Genomic DNA, 15,330 nt, shown 5'->3' with positions numbered 1-15,330 from the left:
TTCTCTTATTGCAGACTTTGTACCGGTTTCTTTGCCAATAGTATGCCTGTACATCTGATTTGTTAGAATGTTTGCTTTTCTGTCTCTCGCAACATGTATCCTTTCTCTGTTCATCTCAGCAGCCTCATAAATGCACAGAGGGATGAGGTAAACTATAAGGTTCTTGGTAAGATCCAAGCGATCAATGCAATGTTTTTCTTCAAATTTTCTGTTTTGCTTCCTCAGGAATTTCTTGGAGCTTTTTCTTTGTGATTAACCAGAATGGCTTTTTTGTCAATAAAATTAATGTAAAACAGGGCAGTTGAAATGCCTTCTTTTTTTCTGACTGACACTATACTTATTAATGTAGGAAACCTAGATTAACACCAAGCTGTTCGACCTTTGACATAAACATGCAATGTATAAAGTCAAATTCCAACGCCCCATCACACAACAATAGATGAGTAGATAAGAAAAGGTATTTTGCATTCAGTCAAATTCATATTTTGCTTTTAGTAAGGCAAAAGACAGGAGCAACAAAGAATAAATTAGTTTTCTTTTTTATTAAAACCACATTTATATATATATATAAAAAAAGATCAGCTTGTAACAAGCAACATACCTGATTCTGTCATCTAAATAACTATTTCACTTTCACATTCAAGTTTTCGGCTATCATAATCCCCTGACTTACAATAAAGGCACTCCACATTCGAGTTCTCCGCATTGTTGTTTTTGTTGTTACAATTACTACAACATTAACATGCAGCTTTTTCCGACCACAGATCAGTTGTTTTTGGCTGCGTGGACACGGTCGTCATAATGTCAGTCACATAGGATCAGGATGCTGGACTGGAACTGCTGTATTATAATATTGAGTTGAAAAGGAGGAGAGAGATTTGTAGGTGTTTAGTGTCCCTGCTGTGTCATCCTTAAAATCTGGAGAAGCAAACGCTGCACCTCTTCATCCATGCGACCCTGGTAGGAAAAAGATATACTGAAATTCACTTATAACCAGTACCAACCAGTCATTTTATTTTTAACCTTTATTTTACCAGAAGAGTAGCAAGAGATCAAATGACCTCTTTCACGATTAAGGCGTGGTCAGACTTATTATATTAATCCCAGTAGGTCAACATTCAAACAAAATGTCTGTAGTGATTTACTGTGACCTACAGATGACGCATGGTACATAAAATGTGCTTTTCTAATTTACTGTAATGTTACTCACGTTTCTGTTTTCCAAATTATCTAATCTAATTCAAGCTAATCTAATCAAATCCAATATAATCTAATCAAAATGAACATAAGTGTGGTGGTGATGTTTCCATGCTTGACTGTACTGTTAATTAATGCTGAATTTGAATTAGAGCAAAGGCACACCATGCCCTTCTGTGTGGGGACATTTGATTAATTAGAACAGTACTGTGGCTTCTGCTAGTACTGCTTGTAAGGTTCATTTAATTGGACTGAGGTCTTTCTAAAGGTAATATCAATTCAGAGATGTTTATGTCGTCTTCACCTCAAAAAAGCAGAATATCACCATGTTGATGTTGTTATTCCAGTTCAAATAATGTGTACAAGTGTCCAAATGAACTGACCTGCACAGCTGCCAGTAAATGTGAGCGGTACACAGTCACCACCTGCCTGTGTTTCCTCTCCCAATCCTGCCAGAGAGAAAATAAAGCTGTCGTTGTTATCAGCAAGTGACAATCATGTGTGGTCGTTCTCAAAAGTGAGTATGATGAACAAAAGAAAAAAAAAAAAAAAGCAAACAACAGCAAATGTCTGATGTTCCAAACCCAAATTACTAAATCTTTTTTCACCTGAAGCTGCTGGGTTAGGATGGAAATCCTGTTCTGCAATGCCACTTGCTGTCCAGGGTTGCCATGATGACTGGAGGAGGAGGAGGAGGTGCTGATGCCAAGAGGAGGAGAAAGAGCTCCAAGAGCCTCTTTTAACCGGAATACCTCCTTGGACAGCTCTGTTATCTAAATGAAAACCAAACACATTAATTTCCTTGTCTCAATCCTTCAGCAAAGCTCCTGGATTTAACTCTGCAGTCTTTTACCTTGCGGTCCTTCTCCTTGACCAGGCCCTGGGATTCCTGGATATCCTTGTGGAGCTCCTGGATGTGGCTTGATTGGGCTTTAAGTTCAGAAAGCTGCTGCTGCACTGTGGCCAGCTGGGACTCTGCAACTTGCCGCTCACTCTTGTTAAAGAGCGCCTCCCTCTGCACCTGGAACACCTACATCAGTAAAACCACAAGTTGCACCCCGTGACTTTACAAACGACGCCTTCATTTAGTGCAATTTACAGTTAAAACATTTTCTTCTAGTGTAGAAATGAAGTAAGGCATAATCAAGAGTGCTGAATTCTACAATAGAGTTGCAATAATTAATATAAATGGACAAAAAAAAAGGCATCTAAAATGCAACATTTTGAACAAATTTATGATTCAGCAGTAAACTACCGGATTAAATAACCCAAAACCACCTAACAGTGAAAATACACACGTACACGTACACGTACACGTACACGTACACACACACACACACACACACACACACACACACACACACACACACACACACACACACAGTCTTGTATTTCTATCCTTGTGGGGACCGTCCATTGACTCCCATTCATGTCTAGCCCCTAACCCTGACCCTTACCCTAACCCTAACCCACACCACAACAAAGCCTAACCCTAAAGAAATGTTTTTGCACTTTTACTTTTTTCAGTAACAACAACATGGTCAAGAAAACACTGTTTCTCCTACTTAGGACCGGAAAAAGGTCCCCACAAGGCACGTCGTTTCACGTTTTGCTATCCTTGTGGGGACATTTGGCCCCAACAAGGATAGAAATACGAGAACACACACACACACACACACACACACACACACACACCTCAGTGCAGGTCTTCTCATGTTTACGAGTGAGGTCATTGAAGCGAGCAGTGACGGCGTTGATCTCCGCCTGCAATGAGAGCCGCAGAGCCTCATGGTCCTCCTTGGAGATCAGACCTTGTTCTGCGGCCTTCTGGGATTTCAACTCTCTTAACTCGGTCTCCTTCTCACTCAGAGCTTCCTGAGCTGCAGCTTCACGGCCTTCGCTGGCCTGCAGGGAGTGCTCCAGCTCTGCCTGTTAGACAAGATGGTTTACCAAAGTTGAGGTGAGAGGTTAAAATTTTAAGTAAACGTAAAAGTGCAGTGAAAAGACGCGACAATGTATTTTTAAATATGGATGCATGCACATTGCTTTTGTATTTGTGATGTGAAATAATGCTTGTATCTCATTTGCTGATTGGCTGCTCTTTGTACACTCCTTTAATATGAACTCGATGGCTGTGATACAAGACATCACTGTCCGTTGAAAACTGAGCAATTGTGGAAAAAGTGGAATGTTTTTGTTTTCATCTTCACTTTGACGGAGCAGCTTCCAGAGAAAGTGAAACATTAGGTTTTCTAACGGAACTATGGATGCAATGTAAACAGTTTAAATTGCAACTTGATGCATTTCATGCTACAGAATTTCTATCTAATAGCATAAATCACTGTATTTACCATAACTGCTGTTGTAAATGTCTGCATTGAGCAAAAAAGTCAAAAAAGTCCTAAAAATCAACATCAGCACATGATATGAAAGAGACCGTAAAAAACAGATAGAAAGTAATACAAACCTTCACTTTCTCATGCTCCTCTTTGGGTATGGCATCCTGCATGGCTTCCAGTTTGGCCTCTAGTTTAGCAGCCTGCTCTTCGGCTTGAGCCCGAAGGGTTTTCTCTTCTTGGAGCTCTTGCAGGATCTGAGCTAGCTGCTCAGACACTGCAGAGAGGGCCTCCTTATGTTTGGACAGGGGCACAGCGTCTTTGAGTTGCAGGGCATCCTGTGCACGGCCCTCCCTCTCCGCACAGAGACAGTCCAGCGCCTGGGCTGCTTCCTGTCTGGCAACCTCAAGTTCTTCTCTCACTGCTGCCAGGGAGCGTCTGGACCGGTCTGAGGCAGCGGAGACACAATCATTCAGAAAACAACATGTCCAGAATGATAAGCTGAATTCAAAGAAACAAAGAATGCTACACACCTGATATCACTGAGGGCTCCGAGCTCTCCGAATGCTCTTCGTCCTCCTCTTCCTCCTCTTCATCATCTCCACGTGCTGGAGGTCTGAGTCCCTCTAGTTCTAGCAGGGCGTCATTGAGCCTTTTGGCCACCTCTGCCCTTTCTCGTGCCAGCTGCTCACACTGCAGCCCCAGGGTCAATTGCACCTCCTCCAGCTCTGAGCGGGGCACACACTTTCTCAGCTCCCCCTCCAGCTCACCCAAACGCTCCTGCAAGCGGCGGACCTGGTCTCCATCTCCTGCCACTCTTCCCTGGTTCCCTGATGCTCTACTATCTGCCAGGGCTGCCTCCAATTCTGTAACTTTGTCACGCAGACACTTGACAGTGTCTGTCTCTTCGGCCCTGTCTCCTTCCTCCTTCATGCAGTCTCTCTGAGCCAGAGCATGCTGCAGTTCCTGTACTTTCTCTGTCAGCTGTTTGATTGTGTCACTGTCCAGGCTGCTCTGACCTCCAGCCTCGCCCTGTCTCTTTGCAAGCTCCTCCTCTAACTCTGTCACCCTAGCTCTCAGCTGCCGTGCCTCCGGGCCAGGGCCCTCTTCTGCAGCCCCAGCACCTGCTGCTGTAATATCTCCCTCTCCACACTCCACAGAAAGCACTCCGAGACGCATCTGCTCCTTCAGCTCCTCCAACTCAGACTGGGAAGAGGCCAACTGCTCCTCCAGCTCACGTAGTTTCACCTTCAGGCCTTCTGTACTTTCTACATCTACACTGCCTTCGTGGGACTTCTCACTGCCACTGCAAAAAAACAACAACAATTAAGCAATCATTTCAGTGTTTTCAAAGTTTAACATGTCAAATGATGTATGAATAATAAGCAAAGCCACACCAAAACATAAAACAAAACATCCTGTATATAAGTCACCTTAAAATTCATTATTCGGCAAAAGTTCCCACTGTCTTTAGAAATGACCCTGATAGAGGCACCAGAGACAAACTGATAAGATTGTAGGACTGTTATGAGAAAATATCCACCAGCTCAAAAGAAACATTTATTCATCTGAAGACATACTGTATTAGCCGATCAAGTTAACTCAAGGTTAATCATAAGAGGATCAATCTTACCGTTCTTCTGCTACACTGGAGGATTCATCTGAGCCTTGGACCTGAGAAAAGCGCTCCTGAAGGGCCTCAAACTCTTTCCTCAATGTCTCATACTGAACTATAGGGACAAAGTCTGAACTGGAGGCCTGCATGTCTGTGTCATCCTTCTCAAACATCTCCAGCATCTGGCCAAAACAGGGAGAAACAATAACAGGCTGTAAGAGGTCAATAATCTCTTCAGACTGTCACATTAACAGTGTCGCACAGAATACAAATAGAAAACAAAGAATTTTTCTAGGAAATACAATTTCTTACTATTGTTACTAAAAATAAAATAATAATAAAGATAATACAAATATTAAAATCATTACAATTTTAGTATTAGTGCCACACAGTGGGGCAGTGGTTAGTGCTTCAGCGAGAAAGTGAAAGATTAAAATTGTGGGATGGGCCATTCTGGGAAGTGTTTGCATGTTTTTCCCATGCATGAGTTTCCTCTGGGCATTCGAGTTTTCTCCTACAGTCCAAAAACATGTATGAAAGGTCAACTGGTGACCCTAAATTGCTCATAGGAGTGATTGTCAGCATATAAGTTAATCTTTCTGTGTCTGAACTCAGTGATGGACCAGCAGCAGGTCCAGGGTAACTCTGCTATCGCCCTCTGTTAAATTGGTATAAAAGAAAGATCAAAGAAATAACACCACTAAGAAAAATAATTAGAAAAAAATATTATTATTGGCCAAATACTTCAAAAAAACTTTTCAATGCTAAAGAGCTATATTAATTTTAACCAACACGACCCAGTTAGTGAAGAATGTCCAGAAACAACCGCCATGTCTGCATCTGATGATGTTCCATTCTATTTATACCCGTGTGAACAGCCTGCCTGGGTGCATTAGCGTGCCAGAGCACAGTGTATGAACATTTAAGTAGCTATGATTAATAATGGGTAAAATATATTTAGAAAATCAGCCTATTAATAAGCAACCTTTAAGGAGGTCAGGGACATTTAGTGTCAGTGTTCACAGAATAAAGACCATTATGTGCATTAAATGTGTGTATTCAATGTAGTGTGTCAATGACAGTACAGGGTGTTTTACATGCATTATTTGTTTTTGCATATATGTGGTTGTTTATACATCAGGTAATGTTGTTTGGCCTTACCTGCACTTTAAGAATGAGTTCAGCGTTTTGGGAGGTGAGGTTCTGTATTTGTTTGTGGAGCTCAGCAACTGTCCCCAGATCTTCTGGGGCTGGGGAGGGGCTGACTGAGTCTCTCTCGGTTTCAGGAGTGGCCTCATCATTAACAATCGAGGTTCTGGAGCGCTTGGAGAGCAACTTTTCTAGAGAGAGGGATAAAGAGAAGCCACAGCAAAAATGAAGTGAAATGTAAGGAGTAAGTTTTAAGTGGCAGGCATGCATATACAGAAGAACATGTATGTTCTGTTTGAAAGTCATCCAAGTTTACAAAAACACTGCATACCAGGGAAATCCAGCATTTCATCCATGTCCTCAGAGTCACTGGCTCCAATGCCGTGGCCTCCCTTCAGCTCCTCCAGCAGCTTGTCCCTCTCTTCTTCTGCCTCCTCAAGACGCTGCTTTAGCTTAGACATCTGTTGTAGAGGGATAGGCAATATTAGTGACTGGAATTAGTGTGAAAATTCACACAGACAGAAAGGACATATGTTAAGACAACAGCGAAGAAGAGAAATTATTACAGCCTCAGGACCTCTTCCAAAGCAGAGAGGGCAGTCTGCTGCTGCTGTTCCAAGGATTTGATTTTCTGTAGCAGACGGCCTCTTTCCAGACGCAGTCGTCGGATTTCTTCAAATACTTCCTCATCTTCTGACTAATACATAGAACGCCAGGAAATATGACATCTAATCACATATCTAATGTGTGATGAAAATTAAAATATGTTGCAACGATATAAATACAGATAAATTCAGGCTTACTGTTCTAACCTGGGCTGACTGCTGGTTTTCTGAAGGCTGTGGAGACTTGGCTGAAGGAGCTGAGCTCCGGGGCTGTGGAGAAGGTGGCAAATCCTGGATCTTTAGATGCCCCCATCCCCAAACAAAAAAAAAGAAAAAAAAAAAAAAGAAAAGAAAATAAAGAAAGGGAAAAAAAATCCATTAAAAAATATAACAATGATAGCATTCAAAGACTTCAGTAAGCCATTTGCTGAATGATATAAAACTACTTTTGTTTAATAACTTGATAAACCAATCTAAAACAGGTTCAGTTTATCTTAAATCTTGTCTCACCTCAGTCAAGTCCTGGATGTCCCAAAACTTTATCAAACTGAAGCTATTTTCTTTGGCCCATTGACCCACACCACTGCTCTGACCACATCCCTGGGACTTCCACTAAGCAACCTCAAACAGTATGTCAGAACTCTTAGAGACCTGTTTGATGCCAACTTATGTTTAAACGACCAGGTTAAATCAGTTCCTGTTTTTTCCACCTCAGAGAAATATCCAAAATCCGATCAATCTTATCATCTGCACAACACAAGGTAATCGATGCCTTCATCTATTCACGCTTGGACTATTGCAGTGCCTTTTACACTAACATCAGGAAGTGCTCTCTTCAACGCCTCCAACTAATTCAAAATGCTGCCGCCATCCTCAAGAAATTAGAGCAGACACACCCCGTCCTTGACCAGCTCTGTTGGTCACCCAAACAGCTCGCATTGTGACAAGGGGTGATCGAGCTTTTGCATGAGGGCTCCTAGATTATGGAACTCTCTACCATTCAAGGTCAGACTCATTTACTCTCTGACCACCTTCCAAATACAGCTCAAGACCGTTTTCTTAAACCTCTATGCCAATTCAGTACTTCTTTCTCTTTTTTCATCCCTTGATTTAAAGCACTCTGTAACTGTGTTACCATCATTATTCTTATTACTCTAATGTATGCGACTTTTATTTATGAGAGTAATATTAAACCTCTGGTAGCTGGACAGTGTACACCTCAGTTCAAGACCTGGCTCACCGAATACATTAGTGTACTACTCATGGAGAAGATCTGGTATGGCATGATGAGCAATCCCAATATCTGGCAACCTTTTCTGGAACCTGATTTAAACACAACGTCTCATAGTTTAAACACATTTCTTGACAGTGAACATTGCATGCTAACATTTTTCTTTGAATGATTGCATTGAGATGAACTGTGCTGGAGTTGCAATGAAGCATAAAGTCTTGAAATGTGAGTCCTGTTTTGATTTGTTTGTTTGCTGTATGTTCTTTACCCTAAAAACCTGGAAAACTCTCAATAAAATACTATTTAAAACAAGAATGTAATGACTATAAAGATATTTACTATGTAAACTGAAAAAGACAACTTAAGAACACCAAGTGCACATATAATTATCAGAGCTATAGAAATATTTCTTTGACTTTTTCTAAGCTGTGATGAGAATCTTTCATTTTGTTTGATTTTATTTGCTGTACCATGACCAAAAAAAAAAAAAAAAATCACTTTTAAGATTAAGCGATGTTGCGCAGCCATATGTTGACTTCATTTGCTCAACATATGGGAAGCATTGATGGTGAACCTGGTGATTCAAACATTCTCGCCATCGGCTAAAATGTTTTTTACAGTACCTGAAGAGGCGAGCGGGGTGGTGGAGGAGCTTTCCGTTTACGTGGGGTAGTTCCCCCCTGCACTGATGAGGTGCCTGAGGGGGTCTGAGTAGGCTGCGTGGGTGTGAGAATGGGGGGGTGTAACAGACAAACTGAGGTCAAGCTCAACATAAAAAGGAAAATGGAGGAAACTAAGATAAGGAAAACTGTCTGGAGTAAAGGGGAAAGAAGGCCAACGAAAAGAAAGCGGCACACAAAAACAATGACCTCATATTGGAAAACATGCACAATATGATTGCCTACAGTCAGCCATGATCTCACTGATGGAGGGAGTGACGCAAAACAACGCTATGCGTTATTACCTCCTCGCCTGTGGTCTCAGATGCTATGAATGTGTTGGGAAAAAGACACAAAAAAGCTCTGAAACATCTTCAAGGTTTAGCAAACAGCCACACAATGTGGTAAGTGTATGCACTCCAGTCACGTTTTAATAAGCTTCAACAGCTGTCTTGTGTGAGACTGTGAAGCAGTGAGACTCTTAACATATCAAATTATCATGGCATCATACGGACATTAAATTCTTCATCACTTAAGTCCCACCACACATCTGTTTTTAATATTTTTGTAAATTGTGTTTTAGGAGATAAAAGTCATGTCTTTCAAATGGGTGGGGGTTTAAACCCAGTTTACAATCACACCCAGCTGTCCTCCTGGTCCATCCCCTCCTGTCACAGTTAGGATCTGGGGCAGCACAGCTATAAACAGAGCTGAACTCATTAGGCTCGATTTCAAAGTCTCTCTGAATAAACTGACAGCAAAAGAATTTAAAATGTAACATCATTTAGAAAAGTCCATGTAAATTTCTAGCACCACAGAGTCAAACATACTCCTGAAAAGAAGTGAAGGTGTACCTGGAGGAACTCCATCCTGCAACATCTGAATGATGCGCTGGTTGCCAGTGGCTGCGCTGTAGTCGGCGGCTTTGTGTCCAAGAGAGTCCACCAGTTGGGTGTCAGCTCCACCTCTCAGCAGCGCCTCAACTGTCTCAACACTGTCACTCTCACATGCCAACATCAGTGCAGTCCTGCAACACGAGACAAAACATTAAAGTAAAAATTAAAGTACAACCAGTGTATGAATAATCAGTTATGATTAAAATTACAAAGTACAGGGCATCGACACACAATATTCACCATTTTAAAGCAAGAATGAGTAATCATTGCAACCCTGAAGTATAATCACTAAAACTGTACTCAATAAAGTAATGTTTCATTTACTCTCAGGGAATCCAAATATAGAACTAGAATAGACATAACTTACTAAATGAAATGTATGAATTTCGAGCAGGGAACTCTTCTCTGATAACCCACTCCTAAAGACAGGCCAAAGTGAAAGCTGCTGCTCAGCAGCAGGATAACTGACCTGCATTTAGTCAAGCATTTCCAATGCTGAAGTCTTTTTCCATGTAAATCTATTTTGTATTGTAACCAAAAGTGCTGTGATAGTAATCCTGAAGACATTTTCTATTTCTTGCCTTTACTCGGACAGCGGTGTTGCCACTTTTTGGGCTCCACTGGCTCATTGCATATGTAACCTGTCTAGGAGAAAACATACTAGTGCAACTTTCTCAATGAACCTTCAACAGGGAAAGCAGAAGGTCTCAAGAAGATGATCATTAATCGCTCAGTGTCATTAGCAGTTCGGTACCTTCCTTGGCTGTCCTGCAGGTTTGCATTGGCCCCTCGGTCCAACAGAAAGACACACAACTCCACCCTGCTCATCTGAGCTGCTAAGATCAGAGGAGTCGCTCCATCCTGCAAAAAAACAAATACCCAATCATAGCAGAGCAACAAGAAGACTTCAACAACAACAAACTATTAACGAAAATGTCAACTAAAACATCCCTGACTGCAGCTTCAATCTATAAACTTACATTGTCTTGAATGTCCAGATCAGCCTTAAAGTCCCAGAGGGTCTCAGTGCAGGACAAGCAGCCCGTCACAGCTGTGGTGCATAATTCCCATTATCGTCATCAAAAATTAACCCCGTGAGTTGAGCTAACTTGATGAAAATACAAATACTAGCTTTTGTCGGTAGTCGGAATTCCTCTACTTAGCCAACCATCAAAATTCAAACCAGGTTGATTAGCAGTCATAATAAGAATATGCTGCATGCAGATAGCCATGCGATTAAATACAGCTTTGTCATTTGTTTTGCTGTAACATTTACCTGAATGATGAAGAGGTGTCCTGCCAATACTGTCAGTGCAATCTACAGACATCCTCTCCTGACAGAATAAACATGAAAACAGTGATGACAATTAAAAAAGAAAACTGAAACGAATAAATATGTCATGTTTGAAATGAATACAATATAAATATGACAGATTAACTGTTTAAATGTTATTTCTAAAATGTACTGCTAGAGTATCATGTGACTGTTTTACCTGTAAAAGCCTCTTTAAACACTCTGACTGGCCATTTTTGGCTGCCAGGTGAAGAGCACTGAAGCCTGGAGTCAATCGGTTACAAGCAGACATTTAACAAACTTTGATACTGTTTGATTTCCAGCTTAAAGGATTCATTTTTTTCCATGAAAAAACACCTTACCGGCACCATCAGTTACACTGATGTCTGCTCCATGAGAAATGATTACTTCCAGACAGTTCAGACGGCCTCGGGAAACAGACAAGTGAAAGCTGCCAGAAAAAAACAAGACAAGATGTGCCATTAATTATCATGAATAACAAATATTAATATTATTTTCCTAAAGTAAGGATGATTTGTATAAAATTTAAAAAAACACAGATGCTATTTTTGCTGACCCCTTTGGTTGGATTTTATTCACAACAGAATAAACATATTTGATGTTGGAGGAAAGTTTTCTTTGCAATTTCGTCATCTCAAATCAACAATATTTCTTTGTTTTTTCTTAAAATTTGTCATTATTATGTTGCACTTTGCAATACGATGCAGTATCCTTTTCAATAAATAAAGACATCTGAAATGTTTATTGACTCCTTTAACAATGCATTTATGTGCTTCTCGCCAATAGCTGATGGTCCCTCTTCTTGGTTTTCTCTGTACCTTCCTGCAGGTTTTCTGAAAATTGAATGAAAAGTTTCTTATCTGAGTTCCCTATACCTCCATCATTCTGAGCGTTAATTTGTTTGTGCTCTGATGTAAAAACTCTTTGTTCTCCTCTGCCCATGTCCTATTCTGTGCTCTCTTCCAGTCCCCAAACCCCAACCCGTGCAGGCAGAAAGCTGCCATCTCTTGATCTGTTATTGTCTCTGCTAAAAGATAGATTTTTCTTTTCTTTTCTTTTTATTGTGGAGTGCTGTCAAATGGCTACACTGTAATCGATGGCATATGAATATAATCATTGATTTAAAAATGAAACAGTTATTTCTACAAACTGATCTCTTCACACACAACTGCAAGGTAAATGTTAAGTACTTAACTTACGCTGATTTTCCCTCAGCATCCAGCTTGGTGGGACACAGACCTTTTTTGACAATGAGGGCAGAGACTTTGTCAGGTTCGTTCTGCTCGACAGCCTGCAGAAGCCTTTCATCACTCTTACTCCAATCCTGACTCTGAGGGGGGTAAAGCCAGAGAACAGGTCACCACCCACCCGATCGCTGCTGCAACAATGAAAACTCATCACAGACTGAACAAAGCAGCAATGGAGTAACAAATAGCATGCAATATCATCATGAAACAATAACAGATTTTAATGTACATGTGCTCTTTCTTCTTTCATATCAATTTCACAACTTGCAGAAAACAACTTATATTATAGATAGAAAGTTGGTTTGATAAAAAAATTGAACTCTCTTTTTCCTATTTCTTCTGGGTAGAGAGAGAAAATACCTACTGGCAGTGGGAGCAGGCTGAAACACGGACAAAACCTCTTCATCAGGTTAAAAACAGGCTGCTGAGGATCCATGCTGCTAGCCGGTTGTCACACACAACAGCTACAAAGTATGACGCCACGACTGTATATCCTGCCTGACAAAACAAACTGCAGCCCCACTACATGGCAATAAACTATTCCATTCCTGTAGATACCCTTCAGAGGTCAAAACACAAACGAGCTGGACACACCACAGAGCACAATGCTAACCTGAAATCATACCTGCAGTGAAACTGAAGAGCTTTCCACACATGAACTGTCTCACACACATACACACACACACACACATACACAGGAAAACAGTTATTGTCTGTCCTCACTTAGCCCCCGTGCAGCACCACCTCTCCCTCTCCGCATTCAGAACTGCATCCTCTCGTCCTGCTCCAGCTGCTAGCAGGAACGTCGTCAGGCTCTCCACTGCACCTCACACACACTGTCCCACACACGCACACACTGTCCCACACACACACACACACACACACACACACACACACACACACACACACACACACACACAGACGTACTACTTTCCTTCCCCACCTCCTTTCACTGTCCTCCTTTCACTAACCTACTAATTCCTCTGATGCCTTCTTCTCTCCAGCCAGCCACATTCTGTCCTCCGTTAGCTTTTGTCAGGTCCTGTACTGTACCTCCCTGGCAGTGAACGGCAGATTTCTTCTCCTGCAGCTGCTCAACGGGCCCGTGTGATGCAAGGACTCAGCAGAAAGAGGAGAAATATCTGCACTCTGCTGGTTTCACAGCTCATTTAAAGGACAGAGTGGACAAACTGACACAAGCCCCTGCCTGTCTCTCCATCTCTCTGTCTGTCCTTTCTCAGTAGCATGTCAACCTTGACATGTCAGTCACTAAATGTGCAGGTAAACATGTCAGGAGGGTAAAACATCCACTTAAGACAGCAACAGACACAATTTATGCTAAAAGCATCTCCAATGTTCAGACCACATCACTGAACCAAAAGGCTCCTTAGGGAGAACTTCATAAAGTTGCAAAGTGATTGTTTTTTCAGTTTATATTAGTTCCAAATACCAAAAAAAATATGGTCCAGTAGGTTGCCAGCTAAATCCGTTTTTCTTGATCCTTATTAAAAAAACAGAAGCTTAAACAGCTCTTCATAGAAGTGAACAGATGACAGCAGGAAAGTAAGAATTCTTTGTGTGAGCATGTACATGTGAATAATTGAGGGCTACCTGAGATCTCTGGTTATAGCTGCAGTCTGGACACAGCCCTGCTCTCCTGCTGCCACTCAGTGACACTGTATCCCATTGCCCCAACCCGCCCCTACTCGCCCAACACCCCCCACGCAGAGGCAAACCTGTGACTTATGTGAATGGCTCTTTGATGCAAAGCAGATTAACACATTAATGTTAGGTCTGATAGATCTAGGCAATGCAAAGGTGTGACTACTTCTCCAGAGCAGGAACACCTGTACAGCTTAGCACACTGCACTTCAACAGTGACTCTTACCTCATTCTTTTTGAACTTTGCTTTCAGACTTTTCATTGCAGAAGGATAAACTCTGTCACAACAGGAACACTGCAAGAACAAACATGATAATGTACAATCACGTAAACAAAATATATTTTATTTTACACTGTTCAGTGAACCTTAAATTGTTTATAATGGTTTCAGGGGTTAATAATCTTAGCAACAACCTGCTAATGTACCAACATGTTCACATAATTTACGGTCTCCAGGCTAAGATGAACACGAATGAACTGAATACTAACCACATGTCTACAGGTGAAACATGCAGCCTACCTGTGGAGGACTGTCCCGTCCAGGTGGAGAGTTTCCTGTGTCCCATCAGTCGCTCACAGCTCAACACTGAAGGCACTGCTGCCTGGCGGACAGCCGGAAGGTCCCGCCCCCACCACCAGGCAACCAATCAGAGAGGAGCATGTTGCCGGATCAGCCTGTGATTGGCTATGATGGATGGCAGAGTGTAGCCAGCACACCGTTGATGCTCAAGTATACGGGATGTTGTAACAATCAAGTTTCCGTCAGTGAAACTATAACTCCTCTTTCTTAAAGTTCTTATTTTCAACAGGTCTGTTTAGCTCCCATTTCAAACTCCAGAGGCGGTGGCAAAGTTTGTCACTTTATATTTCTCACCAACTCCATTCATTTTTTTTTTTTTTTTTATGGAGGAGGAAATTAAAGCGTAAAGTTTGTCACCTGGCGTTCACCTAAAGTCTAGGTCAGCAATAAATGCAGTCCTTCTGATGTAACGTCCGAAAAATGAAAAATACAACATGTTATAAAGGAAATGGTGTCAATAGAACACACACACACACACACACACACACACACACACACACACACACACACACACACACACACACACACACATACGCACGCACGCACACACACACACACACACACACACACACACACACACACACACACACACACACAAATTTGACTGATTGTATTAGAACTATAGCTGTCAAATTTCTGAGAATCTCTGCGGACACGCGCAATAAACACAAGTCACCAATTGGGGGCAGTACAAGCAAGGCTGACAGGACTGCATCTTGATCGTTTTTGCAGGTCTGTGTTGCTTTTTTCCAAATGTTTTTTTCAAGTCAGATGATGATGATAAGCTGATGTATGCTTTTGAACGATAAGCTTGATTCTACTTGTAACTGTCGTCTAC

At 41.6% G+C, this 15,330-nt stretch overlaps 1 protein-coding gene across 1 annotated transcript; it reads right to left on the bottom strand.

Annotated features, from left to right (window-relative positions):
- Positions 1-606: 606 nt before the first annotated feature.
- ankrd24 (ankyrin repeat domain 24) lies at positions 607-12,903 on the bottom strand. Its single transcript, XM_030082742.1, has 22 exons — positions 12,615-12,903; positions 12,203-12,333; positions 11,345-11,433; positions 11,182-11,246; positions 10,965-11,022; positions 10,669-10,739; positions 10,443-10,549; positions 9,647-9,819; positions 9,098-9,120; positions 8,757-8,849; positions 7,110-7,199; positions 6,875-6,994; positions 6,629-6,758; positions 6,310-6,488; positions 5,167-5,330; positions 4,067-4,839; positions 3,665-3,981; positions 2,893-3,126; positions 2,051-2,227; positions 1,806-1,970; positions 1,581-1,646; positions 607-957 (listed from the first exon to the last, which is right to left on the bottom strand). The coding sequence occupies exons 1-22, from the start codon at positions 12,684-12,686 to the stop codon at positions 889-891; spliced, it is 3,366 nt and encodes a 1,121-aa protein (XP_029938602.1). The 5' UTR covers positions 12,687-12,903; the 3' UTR covers positions 607-888.
- Between the last annotated feature and the right edge of the window lie 2,427 nt (positions 12,904-15,330).

Source organism: Salarias fasciatus, chromosome 23, assembly GCF_902148845.1.
Source record: "Salarias fasciatus chromosome 23, fSalaFa1.1, whole genome shotgun sequence".
In the NCBI taxonomy this organism is placed as follows: domain Eukaryota; kingdom Metazoa; phylum Chordata; class Actinopteri; order Blenniiformes; family Blenniidae; genus Salarias; species Salarias fasciatus.
The sequence above is the reverse complement of the archived record's forward strand: the minus strand, read 5'-3'. Positions and strand labels throughout refer to the sequence as shown.

Excerpts from the sequence above, each read along its gene's own strand:
- ankrd24 (XM_030082742.1), bottom strand. The coding sequence starts at position 12,686 with ATGGATCCTCAGCAGCCTGTTTTTAACCTGATGAAGAGGTTTTGTCCG. Across the intron at positions 11,023-11,181 it reads GTTTAAAGAGGCTTTTACAG|GAGAGGATGTCTGTAGATTG; the intron begins GTAAAACAGTCA and ends TTATTCTGTCAG. Across the intron at positions 8,850-9,097 it reads CTGAGACCACAGGCGAGGAG|CCTACTCAGACCCCCTCAGG; the intron begins GTAATAACGCAT and ends ACACCCACGCAG.